Consider the following 18,035-nt stretch of genomic DNA (forward strand, 5'->3'; position numbering starts at 1 on the left):
AACATTTTGTGTTCTGTTACCATCTTGTCTTTGATTTGTATGGTGATCTCTTGGTCTTTATTCAAAGGCTAATGCTTATGTGAGCTAGGACCTTGCAAGCTCATCAGGAATAATGCTGGTCTCCATCTGAGCTAGATTTACATCTGATTTTTTAGTCTTCTATTTAGCATAACCTCTTTTATCTGTAATTTCTAGTCCTTTTTGGTTGGGCATAAATTGTTACTGTTACATTCCTCTTGAATATCAGTTTATCACTGGGTGGTGAGAATATTCACTTGTAAGCTGAATAACATAGGAACTGAGAAATCTGAAAGGTAATAGTTAACCAAGCAAAGTCCTGGCCTGTAGATGTATAGTTAAACATTCCTGTGATCCCAGCACACCTGTCCTCGGGCAGCAGGAACTCTGCACACACATCCAATACATAATCCTGGTAGGGACTGTGCACTTGCCTTGTTACCTGCCAGGTGGTCTTGTTGAGCTGCTTGTCCTCATTGGCTGGACAGGAAAGGCTGACATTTGAAGATGTATGCTGACTCTTCCCGACATCTCTGATGCTGCTCCTGAAGTTCGGGATTCTGAGGCCATCAGTTCTGGTCCCTGGACAAAGCACAAACAGACCAGCTGAGTTTCCTGTGGCTCTGATTCCTGTGCTAATAAAAGCACAAGGTTCTACAGTTAAGAGACTTTGCTGCTTCCAGCAGACCTGGGTTCTGTTCCAGGCACCCATGTGGTGGCTCACAACCTCTTAAAACTCCAGTTCCTGGGGATCCAGTGCCCTCTTCTGACTTCCAAGGTTTCTGCATACGTGTGGTACATGAACACACACTCTAAAAAAAAATTTTTTTTAATTAGGGGGGGAAGAGGAACAGCACAGAGAGATGCTGACTAAAACCAGAGGAAAACAGATTTTTATAAAAACCATTTTCTATCCTCACCTCGTATTTTCCTACCATCCCAGTAAGGGTCCTTAAAAAAAAAGAGCCTAAGTTGTTCCTCTTCCTCTTGCAATATTGATGTTAAGCAATAAGAGATAGAAGTTGAAGCCAGTACAGTGTCAATGCTCACGCCAGCCATTGTGCCAGAATAGAGCCCTGCCAGTGCATGCTGATGAAAGGGAGCTGGGCTGCACCTGTGTGTGGCCTGCAGGACTTGTCAGCCATGCAGTGAGAGTAGCCCTTTACCCATGTGCTGTCACTTGTAAGAGACCAAACCAGCTAGCTTGATTACTAGCCTTTGTTTGACTTAAGGACTTTACCTATTAAGAAGGAGGAAAAATAGTCAGCTATCATGTGAAATCAGAAATCTATGAAAACCATGACGTTCAAAATACTGGGGTTTAGGGCACAAATTTTTTGCATATGGCAGGGTTATTGGCGTAAGGAGTCAATATACTGTTTGTGTAGTGTACTTGTTGAGGATTGGTTGTTTTCAAAAATTGTGTGTGTTTAAGGTACCTAGCATGACACGAGCTGTGTTCAGAGAGTTAAGTCACTCCAGGGAAAGAGGTTCTATGGCCCTCATCTCAGTTATTCACTTTTTAAAATTGAGAATTCATGCTAAATAAGTAACTATTTGCTACCCTTCTGCAAAGTCATATTTACTCGAGACACTCTCATCACACCCTCTACAAGTTGGGGTAGGGCTTTCCATTGTAACTTGGAAGTTGTGATTACTGGCATCTTGGAGGCTGTGGCTGCTCTCCCCGGCCATTCCAAGAGCTGATGACAATGGGGCAGTGTTGAGTTTGGTCCTCTTCCTGATAGCTTCCTGAATTCCTGAGATGAGGAATAAGAAGAGGGGAGATGGATTAGCATGATAATAAACGTAAATGACAGACTGGCTGTCCTCAAGGCCCTCATACTTTCACTTTTTGTCTATTACAGGATGGTAACGATTCTGATGAGTTCATGTGAGCTGAGCAAAGGACCCTGGGAAGACGTGAATGTACAGGCTATCACAGATCTTTTGATTTCACCTATGTTCTGAATTACAGAAACCAACCAACCAAAATTCTACCTTCATTCTACATAGACATCATTCATTTTGGAGCTTTTTTTAAGTCATTCTTTTTACCCATGAAAAGAACAGATGTGTAATATAGTTGAACTTGAAGACAACTTATAACTTTAGGAAAAGAATAATATTTTTGGCAGAACATATTTCAGTACCTCATGAAGGCTGGCTGCCTTTGTTCTTGAGATAGACATTTGAGCAGACCAACTCTGGAAAGTGCTTCTGTGGCTGTGGTCTGTCCTGGAAACAGATGCCACGAAATGTGTTTCCTATTTCTAAAATATCTCTGCTTCTGTTAAGACTGTCAGTGGGTTACTGGGCCAGCGCCCCTGATTAGAAGAAGGGTATGTGAGTTTTGAAGACAGTGGTAGTACTTTTGGGTTTTTTTGAGACAGGATTTCTCTGTGGCTTTTTTTGGAGGCTGTCCTGGAACTCACTCTTGTAGACCAGGCTGGTCTGGAACTCACAGAGATCCACCTGCTTCTGCTTCCTGAGTGCTGGAATTAACCAACGCCCGGCCCAGTGGTAGTACTTAAGGCTTGGATTTTAAAATTGACAAGTTCTCTCTTTTTAGTGTCAGAGTAGCCAGCCCAGCTTTTACCGTACTCCAAGGGTCTGAGGGCCCCCATCTTAGCATCACAGTTACACAGTTGATCTTAACCAAATTTAGGGACTTGTAACCAGAACCACAAGTGACCTAAGCCACAGATGTGACAACTAGGTTCTGAAGTCATTTCTCTGTGTGGAGGGAGACAGGAAGGGGTGCTCTGCCAATAGTGCCAGTGCCAGTTGGCCTCATTTTTGTCTTGACTATATCATGAAACAAAAGTCCACAGTGGATTGTGAGTTTTAGAAAGAATCAAGCATTTTCCTAGTCAGCAAGTCATCTATTTCCTTACTTTGAAGTATTTATTTTGAATTGTGACCCCAGAGTTGTAGGCTCAATGACTTCACATGGAGCATTGGTACTGGCCTGAGCCACCTGCTCTCAGTAGATACATTTTTAGTACAGTGTTTAAGGGAACCCCAGTAGAGACACAGCAAACAGTGAGAGAGGAGAGAGCAAAGCCTTCAGGGAAGTGGCATGCAGATCCGTATTTTAGCATACCACAAAGTGACCACAGCAGTGGGTGCTAAGCCAGCAGAAATGATTTCTTCAGCAAATGTACCAGCTGTCATCACTGAAGTATGGGCAAAACCAGAAAACTGGTGACCCCTGGTACTCCAAGATGAGTATGAACTGACCTGGAAAATTCCCTGAAGCATTAACTCATTAGCCACATTGAAAGGGGTATGGAAGCCCGCACCAGAGGGAGGGGTGTGTGTGTGTGTGTGTGTGTGTGTGTGTGTGTGTGTGTGTGTGTGTGTGTGATTTAGACTGGAGTTCTGTGATTTAAAAAAATATATAATAAAGTATCATTTTTATCAGAAAAGAATTCTTAGAACTTGTTTTCTATAAGAAGCAGCCCCTACCTCCAAGCTGGTTTGAGGCTAATTGTGCTTCAGCACAATTAGGTTCCTTCTGTGGTGGGTAAACTCAAGGTCTTGTGCGTTTGTGGTAGGCACTGGAGCACAGCTCCCACCCCCCTCAGGCTCTGCTATGGGACCTGCAAGTGTGACCTCCTTTCCCCAGATCTGAGCATGAACTGGTGGCAGGGCTGCCCAGTCCTGCAGCCCTCCTGCCAAATCCCTGTAGGCATTCCTTTAATATTTCAGCTCCTTTAGTTCTTGGTTATTGATGTTGCAGTGGGAGGCTTTGCTGCCAGCATTGCTTGTGTCCCTTCAGCCTCTGCATCTGTAAATCCTTGAGCACACATAGGGAGAGCTTTAGAAGAAGATCTCTTCAATGTCAGGTACTGGGGTCTAGATTCTAAGTAGTTCAAAACTCCACTTACACAGGTTCAACGTATCTGGGCCTCTCCTGAGTTCTTGTTGTTGGCTTTCATCCCTTTAGCTCTTCTATGCTGATTGTCCCCACCTCTTTACTCCCATTTTATGCTTTTCCAGTTCACTTGGTTTCAGGGAAAAGCAGACAAGTATTCTTTTGTTTGTTTCTTTTTGAGGCAGGGTTTCTCTGTGGCTTTGGAGCCTGTCCTGGAACTCACTCTGTAGACTAGGCTGGCCTCGAACTCACAGAGATCCACCTGCCTCTGCCTCCCAAGTGCTGAGATTAAAGGCGTGAGCCACCATCGCCTGGCTCAGAGAACTATTCTAAGAACAGTTCACGAATCAGACTGCCATCTTCAGAGCCGTCTTTCTTGCTGCTGGCATGTCCTAAGTGTTCAATAGAGGAGCTCCAGGCAGTTGTATACTTATGAGCTGCAACTTTGATCAGATCTGCTTGTGTACATGTGCGTGTGTATATGCCTGTGTATATGTACGAGTGCCTCTGTGTGTGTGTGTGTGTGTGTGTGTGTGTGTGTGTGTGTGTGTGTGTGTGTGTACATGTGCACATGCATGTGTATGTTCTGTTGGTTCTAAGTTTCACTCTTCATCATAGTACACACTAATGTTACTTAGAGTTTAAAGAGAGAGGTTTTTCTCTCAGCCATAACAAGAGTATTTGAATTCTCTTTTAAATATATACTTTTGCCATGTGGTAGTTGTGCACACCTTTAATCCCAGCACTTGGGAGGCAGAGGCAGGTGGATGTCTGAGTTTGAGGCCAGCCTGGTCTACAGAGTGAGTTCCAGGACAGCCAGGGGCTACACAGAGAAACACTGTCTTGAAAAACAAACAAAAAATATACACTTTAATGTATTTTTGAGGATTTCATACATTCATACAGTTTATTTCAGTCATATTCACCTTCTGCTTCTCCCTCTGATTCCTCCTAGATCCCCTCCACTTCCCAATTTCATGTCCCCCCATTTTTAATAGGTTACTGAGCCTGACTAGTGTTGCCCATACATGCATGGGTATGAGGGGGTTCATCTGCATAAACATGGTTACCCTACAAGGGACTACACTCACACTAAAAGTGACTTGCCATCTCCTAGAAGCCATCAACTTTCTTCACCTACGGCTGGAGGCTCCTAGCACACAGCCTGACATTGAATTATATGTACACTGAATTACATGTATCTCTTGTCTTACATGGGTCACTTTTTGCCTTTCGGATTTCACAGCTGCATCAGCTGTTAGAGGAGCTCTGTGCTTTTTACCACAGTATGATTGCATCGCACCTGGACCACACAAAACACAAATGGGACCTTGCCATTGGAATGCTCGGACTGGTACTGACTCAGCACTTCCTACATTTGTGAGCGGCCATGGTTTGGCAGCCATGGGAGATAATTGTTAATTCTGGAAGACCATGTAGCTCTCTCTGGTTCTCAGAGCTGCTGATTGGGTGGTAATATTTAAGGCTAGAAAACAGAAGAATTCTACAAGTCAGTATTGTGCTTCCTTCACATCCACCCTGTTCTACAAACCCCTGAGTAAAGGCACTTGCCACACAAGCCTGATGACATGAGTTTATATCCAGAACCCATATAAAACAATGGGGGGGAGCAGCCAAAGCTGGATACAGTAATAGCATCCAAAACCAATGCTCCTGCAGTGGAGCAGGGTGGAGACAGGAAACTCGTAGTCAGCTAGCCTGAAGTACCACAAGTCATCAGAAACAGCAAGAAGAGATCCTCCAAGCAAGGTGGAAGATGACTAGGCCCCCAACAGCTGTCTTCTGACCGACACCTACATGCTGTGGCACATTTCATGCATCCATGCATCCACACACCTGAGGTCAGAAAATGACCATAGAGAAGGAGGAAGCCATCTGTTTTCTCTGCTGGAGGATGAAGGCGGCAGAGTGAACAAGTGTAGGTGGTACCAGTACTAGCCTTGGGCAATTCTGGTCCAGTACCTAATTGCCTTTGATTCTCTCCCCACTCTTAACTTGCTCCCTTAGCCAGATGGGGCCCTGTAATCTCACCCAATCAGAGGAAACCAGGAGTGTGGGAGAGGAGCTAGGGAAAAGAGCCAAGCAATATTTGCACACCTGGACTTTATTCTGTGTGACATTATGAGTGGCATGTCTCTCTTCCGAGCCATGATTTGTCCACTGCAAAGAGGAGTAAGAACAAAGCAAAGACTATAAATTCTAGTACCACAGCCTATATAGAGCAGGTGATATACAAAAGGAAGGCAGACAAGGTGGCTCAGCACTCTAAAGGCCATTCTGAAGATGTAACATGCCAGTTCTGGCATATGCTGTTACAGGGAAGCTAAGCTTACAGAACAGGCTAGTGAGCTGCATCGAAGGAGCTGAACTTCATAGGACAAAGGCTTTTCCTCCCAATCACTTTCTTCAGCAGGATTTCTCTACTCCACACTTCAGACATCTTTAGAACAGACCAAATTCCTCAGTGTTCTGATTGCATGCCACCTAAGAACAGCTTTGTTTTAAAATATGACTCTTCATCTCCTTTTAATCAAAACTTCCATTTGAAACTGTCTTCTATCTACTTAGGGTCTTTGAGCCATCCCCACATCCCTGTACATGTCAGAACCTTTACTCTCTTTCAACAGCCAGTTCTAAGGGTCAGCTACTGAATAGTTGAGGATGGGATAGAGGGCAGGCACTGAACGAACAGGGAAAGGCTGTCTGGGAATTGGTGGCCTCCAAGAACAGATGCAAGTTCTTCAAGGCCTTTCTGGGGGTTCTTGGAGCTCACTAGAAACAAATAGTGGGTACCACAGCTCCTGATCCAGGGTGCTTTCTAACAGCTCCTGACCCATGTCTCTGACCATAGCCTGCTTGCCCAGGCAGGCTACTCTCCCCAGTGAAGCTTCAATTCGCCTCACCTGTAGCCCACCTTTCTCCTGTTGCTTCTGTTTAACCAGAAGGAAATTCCACTCACCAAATCAGGCCAGTTCAGTTTGGCCAACTGTACCACTGTCTCATCACTTGGCCACTGCAGACAGTTCCAACCTGTGTCCTCTCTGTGGATTTCCCCAGGCAGTGCCATTCTCCCTGGGAGACCATACCAAAGATGGACCCACAGGTGCAGTGAGGCCTCATTGGTAGATGACATGTAAGCCTCTCCCTAGGACTTGGACCTTTCCCACACCAGGCCACTCACAGGTTCCTGAAGGCCCCTGAGTGGTAAGGGGCTGCAGCTATCCCCGGAAGCCGGTGGATTTGCTTCTGTGTATTATGTGTGTCCCTTCTGAGTTGTACCTTACGTGGTTGTGGAGATGACTGGCTTTACTGCCGGTTGGCAAGACTCACACTGCCATGTCTTGTAACTGAACTAAAGTTGTACATACCACTTCCTGCTCTCTATTTTGAGATGCCATGAACATCCACTAATGTGACATAAAATATCTAGAGTTTTAGGTAAAATTTCTACATTTTTATAGGCTGGCTCCAAGCTTTTTCACTCCGTTTCTGAACAGGATCTAGTTAGGTTGAGTGCTGAGGTTTCTCCCAGCCCTTATGTTCTGAAAATTTATCATTTTCTGAGACTCAGTGAAAGCACTAGGTGTATCTCTGGATGGCAGAAGCTCTTGATTTGTGCCATCCTTCCTAATCAGGCACCGTTAGCATCCTGCACAAATAAGAGATGACAGGAAGGGCCAGCAGAGGGCAGGAGATAGTAAGCTGTCTCGGTTTCTGTTTGGGGTGATCCTTAGGAACGTGTACCACACTCCTGCAGAAGGTCTGGAAGTTAAACGCAGCATCCTGCAGCGACCTGGAAGACCTATGCTTCAGGGCAGCAGTGGTGACTCAGAGCATTTTACCATTAGAATAATAGAAATTCAACACCACTCATTGGTTAAATAAAACAAAAACAAGCAAATTGCTATCAGGAAGACAGTGTTTAAGCTCTAGTTCTGGAGTCGGCTTCTGTATCTCCTTTGTGCACACCATGTGCAAATCTCAGTCTCATCTCCTGGACAGGAGGTGAAGGAACTTGAGGGATTATATGAGTTGCTCACTCTTCTGTGGTACCCTTTGCAATGGCCTAAATATAAGGCCTGGGCCTGGCCTGGGTCACAAGCTCAGGACTTCCCATAGGTAATCTCTTGTTAGGGAATTGTGTTATTTACCCGGGGTCAGCTTCACTTGGTTTCAGCTACTGGTTATTCTGGCATCTGGCACTGCAGACACCAGGCTAGGTTCCTCTGCCATCTAATAGCTTGGAAGTTTTGAAGATGGCTGTGGTTGCTCCTAAACACTTCATTTGTTATGATCCAATATGATAATCAAGGGAAAGCAGGCTCATCATATGTGGAGTGTGGGCCCCCAACAACTGTTTACCTGGCTCCTCAGAGAGAACAGCCCTTGGGCTCTGCAAGGTCTCGAGTCAGGTCCTTAGATGGACAGAGTATGACAGAGATGGTTTTTTGAATACGATGTGGGTCACCTGACTCTGACTCACATTATCAATCCAATGCTCTGCTTGACTGGATTACTCCGGGATTTGCTATTTCCTGCACTTTGCTATAAGACTCTAAAAGTGTCCCTTTAAAAATTAGCCACAAGGGGCTGGAGAGATGGCTCAGAAGTTAAGAGCACCGACTGCTCTTCCAGAGGTCCTGAGTTCAATTCCCAGCAACCACATGGTGGCTCACAACCATCCATTATGAGATCTGGTGCCCTCTTCTGATGTGCAGATATATATGGAAGCAGAATGTTGTATACATAATAAATAAATAAAATCTTTAAAAAAATTAGCCACAAATATACAGAAGAGTATATGAATAATATAGTCATTTAAAGAGTGATCACAATGATAGAAGCTCCTGGTCAAGAGCCGAGCAGCACCCTTTGGACCCCCCTCCATTCCTACAGGTCTTATTTTTGTCATGTTTTTCATTGCTTTTCTCTTTCACCCTGATGGCATTCCTCTGAAAAACCCATGGTTAGTTTCTTCCCACCTTGAATTTCATATGGACTTTATTGTCATTTTTCTCTGTAACTTCTACTGAATATTGGGCATTTATTGGTTTGTTTATGAGGAGGTCTTCTCATTCTGTACCCTTGACTGGTCTTGAACACTCATCCTCCTGCATTAACCTCTGGCATTATTGGCCTGTTTCACCACTACCAGCTTTCAATATTGCTTCTGATGATTTTTCCCATTAAAGACGTCTTGTTGGACTCCATCAATAAGCTACGTTGAATGCCAGCTAGTTATTCTACTATCACTTTGTGGAGTGTGTGCATGTATGTGTGCAGACACATGTATGTACACCAGTGTGGAAGCCAGAGGTCACTCTTAGGTGTTGTTCCTCAGGTGCCATCCATCTGGGTTTTCTGTTTGTTTGGGTTTTGAGGGAGGGGCGGACTGACTGGTCAGCAAGGTCCAGGGATCTGCCTGTCTCTACTGCCCCCGCACTGGGGTTACAGCGTGAACCACTGTACCTGGCCTCTGCTAGGCCAGCATTAGGGTTATAAGATGAACCATTGTACCTGGCCTCTGCTAGGCCAGCATTGGGTTATAAGATGAACCACTGTAGCTGGGTCCTGGAGATCAGACTCCAATCATCAAGCTTTCATGACAAGCACTTTATCAGCCGACCCACCTCCCCAGCCCCATAATCACACTCATAACCATCACCTACATGTCTGTAAACACTCTGTCTACATCATCTTCATGTCTGTGAACGTTCTGTCTATATCATCTACGTGTCTGTAAGTGTTCTGTCTATAATATCTACGTGTCTGTAAATGCCTTGTCTATATTATCTATGTGTCTGTAAATGTTCTATCCATATGGTCTACTTGTCTGTAAATGTTCTGTCTATATTGTCATTAGGAAATTGGAAAAGCATTAAATGCAGCAGGTCTTAGACACTTCCTTTACCAAACAGTCTTTCTACTAGAGATCAATGTCAGTCCAATATCCAGCATTGTTTGGCACACTCCACCAATTGCAAATCCTCCTGATTTTGCCTTAATCTGGGTGATATTTTCCTTCTTGTTCACATGGTGATTAAAAGACCTTGTTTGAGGGGGCTGGAGAGATGGCTCAGGGTTAAGAGCACCGACTGTTCTTCCAGAGGTCTTGAGTTCAATTTCCGACAACCACATGGTGGCTCACAACCACCTTGAATGAGATCTGGTGCCCTCTGCTGGCATGCAGGCAGAAGACTATATACATAATAAATAAAATCTTAAAAAAAAAAAAGAAAAAAGACCTTGTTTGAAGTGCAGGTAAGTATTTTTGGCATCTTCCTGGTATACCAGTCCTGCAGCCTTGAAGAAAAGGAAACAAGGCTTCTAGTGGGCCTTTGGATTCCATGATTGCCCCTGTGACTGATGGCAAACTCTAGAGTTCTGGGAATTCACTGTTGACCTTGGAAACTCAGAACTGCAAATTCAGATCCCTTCTTGCTTTTTGTGTATGTCACAGAAGCACTTGAAAGGTCTCTTCACAGGGTCTCATTACCTAGGTATCCTTCACGGGGCCAGGAGCCAATTCTACTGCAGAGAAGGGACCTAGGATAAAGTCCTTAATGATCAGCTTCAAGGGACAGGTAGATGACATCACACATGACTTTGAGCAGGAGGAGTGGACAGTCTGCTGAAGAGAGGCACAGGGACAGGAGGGAGCAGGTGGGTACCCCTTGAGGATGCTGGGAAGCAGGTACACAAGGTTCACTAGAGGACAGGGCTGTTGGAAGGTAACAGACCAAGGCGGCCTGACTCTCAGCCTTTTGAGGGTGACAATGATGAGTTAAGGATCTGGTTTCCTGTATAGCCATGGAAAGAACAGGCAGAGGAGTTGGACAGGAGACAGCTGTTTTGAATAAGGAGAAGGTGAAAGGTGGAAGGGGGTTAGGATGAATGAACTTGGTAAGGGGACATGAGGGACAGCAGCATGTGACAGCATCTCCAGGGACTAGGCATTTAGAGGGTAACAGGACACGGCAAGGAGGATGATATGGATGGAGGTACAAGGGGCTGGCAGACCAGCATGAAAACTAGAGATTTCTGATGCTGACTCATAGCCTCCCTCCGGGGAGAATATGACCTCACTAAACACACAGAAACCCAGAGGCGCTCTGACAATAAGCCAGGAGGGTGCTGTGGGCAGGCAGGACCAGGGTCTTTATTCAGCTTCACTCCTGGCAACACTGCTCCCCAGCCCCGGGACAGAGGGGGAGTTTATTAATGGGAACTTATACATCTCCACAACAGGCACCTTTTCAGTGGTGTGGAACAGATCCATGACATGCACTGTTTCCCGATGGAAACTGCAGCCTCAGGATAATTGTTCATTTAAAAGCCAGCTATGGGCTGAAGAGATGACTCAGTGTTTAAGAGCACTAGCTGCTCGTCCAAAGGTCCAGAGTTCAATTTCCAGCACCTATATGGTGATACACAACTGTCTTTAACTGTAATCTTATGGGATCTGATGCCCTTTTCTGGTGTGTGTCCATGCAGACAAAACACCCATATACATCGAATACATAAATAAGTCTTTAAAAATATATAAAAGCCACTGGGCATTGGTGGCGCACGCCTTTAATCCCAGCACTCGGGAGACAGAGGCAGAGGATCTCTGTGAGTTCGAGACCAGCCTGGTCTACAAGAGCTAGTTCCAGGACAGCCTCCAAAAAAAGCCACAGAGAAACCCTGTCTCGAAAAAACAAAAAAAACAAAACCAAAAAAAAACCCAAATATATTGTAGAGATGTGGACAAGAATGCCGAGCCCCATTCATTCATGCATGGTACAGTATGCTTCCCCCTATATGTCCACAAATGTCCTATATGTCCAATTCATAAACTAGACACAATGAAAGAATAATACAGCCATTAATACTATAGAACGATAGCAATATACTCTGATGAAGGTTATTTACAACTTGTAGATTGCTTATTTCTGCATTTTCCATTTAGTATTTTCAGACTGAAATTCATGGCAGGTAACAGATCCCAGAAAGGGAAACTGCTGCTAAGGGGGGCTGCTGTGCCTTCTCATGTTACATTCCAGACATGACCACTGCCCTTTTCTCTCCGAGGCTGTGGACTTGGATGATTTAGAGGGAGGGTGGGAGGGGATGACTCTTTTCCTTTCAAAAGAAGCACATGAAAGTTGTTTTGTGTTTCTGTGGTTATCAGAACACACACATCTGACCTCAAAGAAGACAAAGACTCTTATTTTTTGCTTTTATTCAGTTCTCTGGGATTTTGTTTTGTCCTAGGAGAGAGAGAATATGTACCCCTACCGTATCTTTGGGGCTGAAAAGCTACTTTAAATAATTATTTATTTTATTTTTTAATATTACATATCAATCCCAGTTCTCCCTCCCTCACCTCATTCCATTCCCCCATTTTCTCCTCACCCTACCCCCCAGCCCCATGGGAAGTCTGTCCCATCACCAGGATGAGGCCTGACCCAGGCCCTCCCCACTGTGTCTAGGCTGAGTAAGGTATCTCTGTGGGCTCCAAAAAGCCAGTTCATGTACTAGGAATAGATCATGGACCTACCACCAGGGGCCTCATAGACTGCCCGATCTACCCACTGTCACCTGCATTCAGGGGGTCTAGTTCAGTCCTAAGAAGGTTCCCCTGCTGTCAGTCCAGAGTCAATGAGCTCTCACTAGCTTGGGTCAGTTGTTTCTGTGGATTTCCCCATTATGGTCTTGACCCTTTTGCTCATATTGTCACTTCTCCCTCTCTTTGACTAGATTCCAGGATCTAGGCCAGTGGTTAGCTGTGGATCTCTGCATCTGCTTCCATCAGTTACTGGATGAAGAAGGTTCTTTGATGACAATTATGGTAGTCCTCAAATCTGTTTACAGGGAAGGCCAGTTCAGGCATCCTCTGCATTATTGCTTAGAGTTTTATCTGGGGTCATCCTTGTATATTCTTGGGAATTTCACTAGTTCCAGGTTTCTCACTAATCCCAAAATGGTTCCCTCTATCAAGATATTCTTTCCTTGCTCTCCCTCTTTGTTTGTCCCCCAAGAAAAGCTACTTTTATATATCAGCAGTGACACCTTCTGTGGCCTGAGTCAACGGCTCCATTCTTTTGCAACCTTTTCCTAAGAATCACTTTCCCAAAGAACCAAGAACCATGCCTTCTCCCTGCTTGTGTCTGAAAACAGTGGAGCTGGCAGGTGAGGTCCCACAGGCTGAGCACCAGGGTTCTATGGACTCTGAAGAGTCCTAGGCCTCCCACCCTCCTTCAAATCCATCCTTTTCTTGCCTGTTCTGATGTAGTATTTGCAGAAGAATGTCCCTCATCCAGTTCAGTTAAATAAAAAAGTTGATGAGGGACTTGTTTCCTTCCAGCCTGGCCCAAGTGCTTGGTGAAGGACACGAGTCTTCCTCGTGAGGTCACTGCTGCCTGACATCTTAGCAGCTGAACGGGGACCAGGAGACAAAGGATCCTGAGAGCAAGGGGGTTGGGCAATTCCCTGGCCAGGGCCAGCAAAGTGTTTGTAGTATCTCCAGGGTCTGCTCAGTATGTCTCAGGGTGGCTACAAGTGAATCAGACAATGTCACACGTGTATGGAGTGCTCAGTGCAGTGCGCTGCATGGTGAGTGCCCCTGTGTGTTAGCGGCAGAGACGACAGCACATGAGGATCTGAGACAGGACTTGAGGGGATGTAACTAGAGGTAAGTACAGCAGGGAAAGTTTGAGGGGGGTGGACAGACAGACAGAGGGTAGTGATCATGAAGAGGACATACCTTCTCTGGAGAAACGTTTTTGGTCCTAACCTGGGAATCACCCCTCCTCTGTGATCTCCGAGCCCTTTGTCATCTGGTCACCATTCAGCTGCTAAGAATAGTCTATCAGTCTGATAACTAGTTTATTTATTGGATAGTTGCTATAACTATATAGTTCAAAGTAAAAAGCATAAGCACCCTCCTGGCTTATGGTCAGAGCGCCTCAGGGTTTCTGTGTGTTTAGTGAGGTCATATTCTCCCCGGAGGGAGGCTGTGAGTCAGCATCAGAAATCTTAGTTCTCAAGCTTGTCTGCCAGCCCCTTGTACCTCCATCCATATCATACTCTTGGTCCTCTTTTTCTACTAAACCAGGGAACTACACCACCATTTCCAGTTCCATTCTATGACTGGGCCTTGCTTTCTTTCCTCTGCCCTGACTTTACTCGCTCATTATCCTATACATAGCTCTTCTATCAGGCTGGGTTTAAACAATTATATGTGTCAGGGGCTGGAGAGCTGGCTTAGCAGTTCAGGGAACTTGCTACTCTTACAGAGGATCTGGGTTTGATTCCCAGTACCCAGGTGGTGGGCTCATATATGTATAAAATCTATTGGGTCCATCTAATGTTGCTAATATGTACATGTGTTTAGGGGATGACCACTTGGGCCTGGACAACCTATCAGGGGGCTCATCTCTGGAGAAATCTGATTCTCCATCTCTCGGAAGCCATTGATTGCCCGTAGCTGTTCATCTAGGAGTATGTTTGATATTCATATTGTGCCCTATTTGAGCAGTGGGAACCATTTCAAGCTAGTATTAAGTCTTGTGAACATTTATTTATTTATTTATTTATTTATTTATTTATTGTATATAAAATGATCCAAGCTCATCTTATATCTTCTCTAGACTCAGTCATTTCCCATGAACTCCTGGGTCTTCTAACAGTGCACCGTGCCAGGACCAGGTGTGCTGATTTGCCCGGAGCCTTGCTGCTTTCAGGCCTCTCTACCTTCTTCTGTGTCCCTTCCCTCTCTCCTTCTTGGTCCTCTTTTTCTACTAAATCAGGGAACTACACCACCATTTCCAGTTCCATTCTAAGACTGGGCCTTGCTTTCTTTCCTCTCATCTTTATACCTGTTTTCTTTGTCATCAGGGGAGCTGCCCCTGTTGTCCACATGTGGTTAGTTATTCAGCCTAGGGATGTAGTCGGCCGCTGGCCTTCCACAGCCACATGCCCTGGTTTCATTTTAGAAGCCGTCCTGGTATTAGCCACCTCTGATCAGCTATTTGCGTCCTGTTGGTCAGAACTCGGTCAATAACCTGTCTTATTACAAAGGAGGCTAAGAATCATTTCTGTACTGTGCCTAGGTGAAAGCAGGAAATAGTTTGGACGATAGCTGGCCAATGTCGGCCACACACATAGATGCTATTTCCAGACTCTGATTAATCATTGCATTCACTGGAGAGCTTTCTTATCAGTACACAAAGAACATCCTCATTCCTTTGGAAAAAAAATTGGGTGCATGCCATTTTCTTTCTATTATATTTTTGTTCCATATGCATGCATATGTGAACCTGCAGATACCAGGTTTCATCCGTGGAGGTCAGAGAACAACTTGCGGGAGTCACTTTTCTCTTTTCATCATGTGCGTTCTGGGGATCAAACTCAGGTCATCAGATCTGGCTGCAAGCATCCTTACCCACTGATTCATCTCACCGGCCCTGGTATTCTGTTTTCTACGTGTGCCAGTTTTAAAACAGTTCCTACTAGATGGGCACTTGGATTAATTGTTGGCATGCTGGAGTATATAACCTTCCATAGACAGGAATTACTCAGTAATTTGATACATTTGGTAAACGGGGAGGTCCTGAGGATTGAACCCAGGTCATCATGCACACTAGGCAAGTGCTTTACCACTAAGCTATATCTCTGCCCAAATTATCCTCCTTTGAAAACACTTCTCTTATTAAGAGTTAAGCTCATTATCCTTTTATTGGTCATTTATATTTATTTTTATATCTCTTCATCCATTTCCTTTTTGATCTTTTGATTTATAGGATGATGAGATTTTTGCTATGATATGAGTTGAATGTGTTTTCCCTAGTTTATTATCTTTGGAGTTTATATCTGTTGTATCTTACTTGCAGTAATTTTTATGTAATTGAGTTTTCTTTCCTTTGGGGGCATATAGGTTTTGAATGGACGAACTAGGTCAGGGGCAGCAGGCAGGATGGAGAGAAGGGTGTATTTATCTCCTACAAAGCGATACATCCATGTGCAGGGGGAGTGAGAGATAGAATGAGGGAAACTGAGGCTTCTGCTAGCCTGTAATGATGTTCCCTCTGTTTCAGATGGTTTGGGCTAATGCTGGGCCTAAGAAGTAGAATAGACACTTCCTAAGCAAGAGGCCTAGCTAGTCCCCTGATAGTGGTTCCCATGTACCACTGAAAGGTGTAGGCGTTCAAAAACTGTCTAGGACAGGAGCTAGTCAAGATAATGCAAGAACTTAAAACTACCATTCCTGGCCCGGAGAGATGGATGGCTCAGCAGTTAAGAGCATGTACTTCCAGAGGGCCAGAGTTTGATTCCCAGCACCTGCATCTTGTAGCTAACAACTATCTGAACTCTGGCTCCAGGGAAATCTGATTTCTCTGGCCTCACTCATGTGTACATACTTATGCACACCTATACACACAATTAAAAATTTAACTCTAAAACAATAAAATAACATTCCAGAAAGAAAAGGAGCTATCAGAGACAATGGAGGTTGGTTTAGAGGAAGAAATAAATTTGAGGAAGCTGAGGTGAGATGATTTGACACAAATAAAAGTACTCAGTGAAATGGACAGAAATGTGCGAACATTGTTAAAGGCCACAAGTTCATTGTAAAAACAAAAATTAGCTTATAGGTCTCTTTGTATGGCTGTAGATCGACAACAGGAACAAACTGTGGGGGAATATATGGATAATTCTATCTACCTTTCCTACAAGAACTGTACTGGAAGAGAATCGTGACCTGGAGTGATGAGAAAAGGCTTCTCTTTGGAGGAATCCGAGTGGTTAAATGCAGATGTTAATACTTGCACAACCACTTCATAAACCTTTTATAAGCCAATGAACCTAACTATGGGTGTCAGTTTGTACACTGCAAATATGTATTGTTCGCATTGTTAATAAAAAGCTGATTGGCCAATAGCTAAACAGGAAGCTGGGACAATCAAACCAGGGATGCTGGGATGAAGAAGGGTGGAGTCAGGGAGTCACTGGCAGATGTAGAGAGAGCAAGATGGGGACTCCATACTGAGAAAAGATACCAACCACATGGCAAAGCATAGATAAGAAAGAGGAGTTAATTTAAGTATAAGAGTTAGCTAGTAATCAAGTTAGCTATCGGCCAAGCATTTATAATTTATATTAAGTCTCCAAGTCAGTTATTTAGGAAGCAGCTTCTGGTTATTTGGGAGCAGGCATATGTGACAGGAAAATGCCACCTACAGTCAGTGTCCACAGGCATCACAGAATCAGACTAAACATTATGGGCCTGCTAGTGGTGCCTACGCCATGAAGGAGTTATGTTCTGAATTGCATCTCCTGTTCTAGGCTTATGGCTCTATTATATTACAGGAAATATTTAGGACATTAGAATTTTTAAAACAAAAACATAGTTCTCACCTCAAAGGGAACAGAATTTATTCTAGAAGCAAATGTGAGAAACTAACCGTGGCTCAGGGACACAGATTCAAGTTATCCCAAATAACAGTTTTATGAAGTTTTTATAGTAACCATGTTCTGTTAGGAAAGCCATAAATTAAGATGAATATTCTTAATATCTCTTATTTGTTTGCTTACTTATGAGTCTGTGGGTATGCATCTGTGTACATATCAGAATAGGACTTGCAGGAGTCAGTTCTCTCCCTCCAGCCTGTGGGTCTCAGCGATGGAACTCAGATCTTCAGGCTTGGCAGCAGTCACCTTTATCCACTAAGCCATCTTGTAGGTCCTAAATCAAGACATTTAAAATATTGATTTATTTTTATTTCATGAGCATGGATGTTTTTGCACCTGTGTGTATCTGTGCATCATGCATGCAATGCCTGCGGAAGTCGTTAAGGGGGTGTTGGATCCCCTGAGACTGGAGATGATTGTCAGTAGCCATGTAGTAGGTGCTGGAAATGGAACCTGTTTCTACCTCTGAGCCATCTCTCCAGCCTTAAATCAAGGTATTTTAAAAATACATTGGTAGGAACATCAGGTTGGTGGTGAGTTACAGTTATGTCGGAAAACCTCTGCTATAGGCCTCAGGTGATATCTGATGGCATTCTAAGCCTTTGGTTTGTTAGGAGGTGTGTGTGTGGGGGGTCTGTTTACACATTCCAAAAGATTTACC

General features: G+C 44.3%; 1 protein-coding gene and 1 long non-coding RNA gene across 4 annotated transcripts in view; one reads left to right on the forward strand and one right to left on the reverse strand.

Annotated features, from left to right (window-relative positions):
• Ccdc25 (coiled-coil domain containing 25) overlaps nt 1–2,170 on the forward strand; it is a 28,866-nt gene extending 26,696 nt beyond the window's left edge. Inside the window, exon 9 of one of the 2 annotated variants that reach the window (XM_027390304.2) lies at nt 1,887–2,170. In XM_027390304.2, the coding sequence (XP_027246105.1) occupies nt 1,887–1,916 (30 nt within the window). In that variant the 3' untranslated portion in view covers nt 1,917–2,170. The remainder of the gene's footprint in view (nt 1–1,886) is intronic. The other variant, XM_027390305.2, reaches the window with a different exon arrangement.
• Nucleotides 456–17,644, reverse strand: LOC107978312. Of its 2 annotated transcripts, none has more exons than XR_004772319.1 (3): nt 17,498–17,644; nt 1,677–1,778; nt 456–600 (listed from the first exon to the last, which is right to left on the reverse strand). It is a non-coding gene; the product is annotated as an uncharacterized LOC107978312 (long non-coding RNA). The 2 variants fall into 2 exon arrangements; XR_003480140.2 differs by having other exon boundaries at nt 1,605–1,778.
• Between the last annotated feature and the right edge of the window lie 391 nt (nt 17,645–18,035).

Source organism: Cricetulus griseus, assembly GCF_003668045.3.
Source record: "Cricetulus griseus strain 17A/GY chromosome 1 unlocalized genomic scaffold, alternate assembly CriGri-PICRH-1.0 chr1_1, whole genome shotgun sequence".
In the NCBI taxonomy this organism is placed as follows: domain Eukaryota; kingdom Metazoa; phylum Chordata; class Mammalia; order Rodentia; family Cricetidae; genus Cricetulus; species Cricetulus griseus.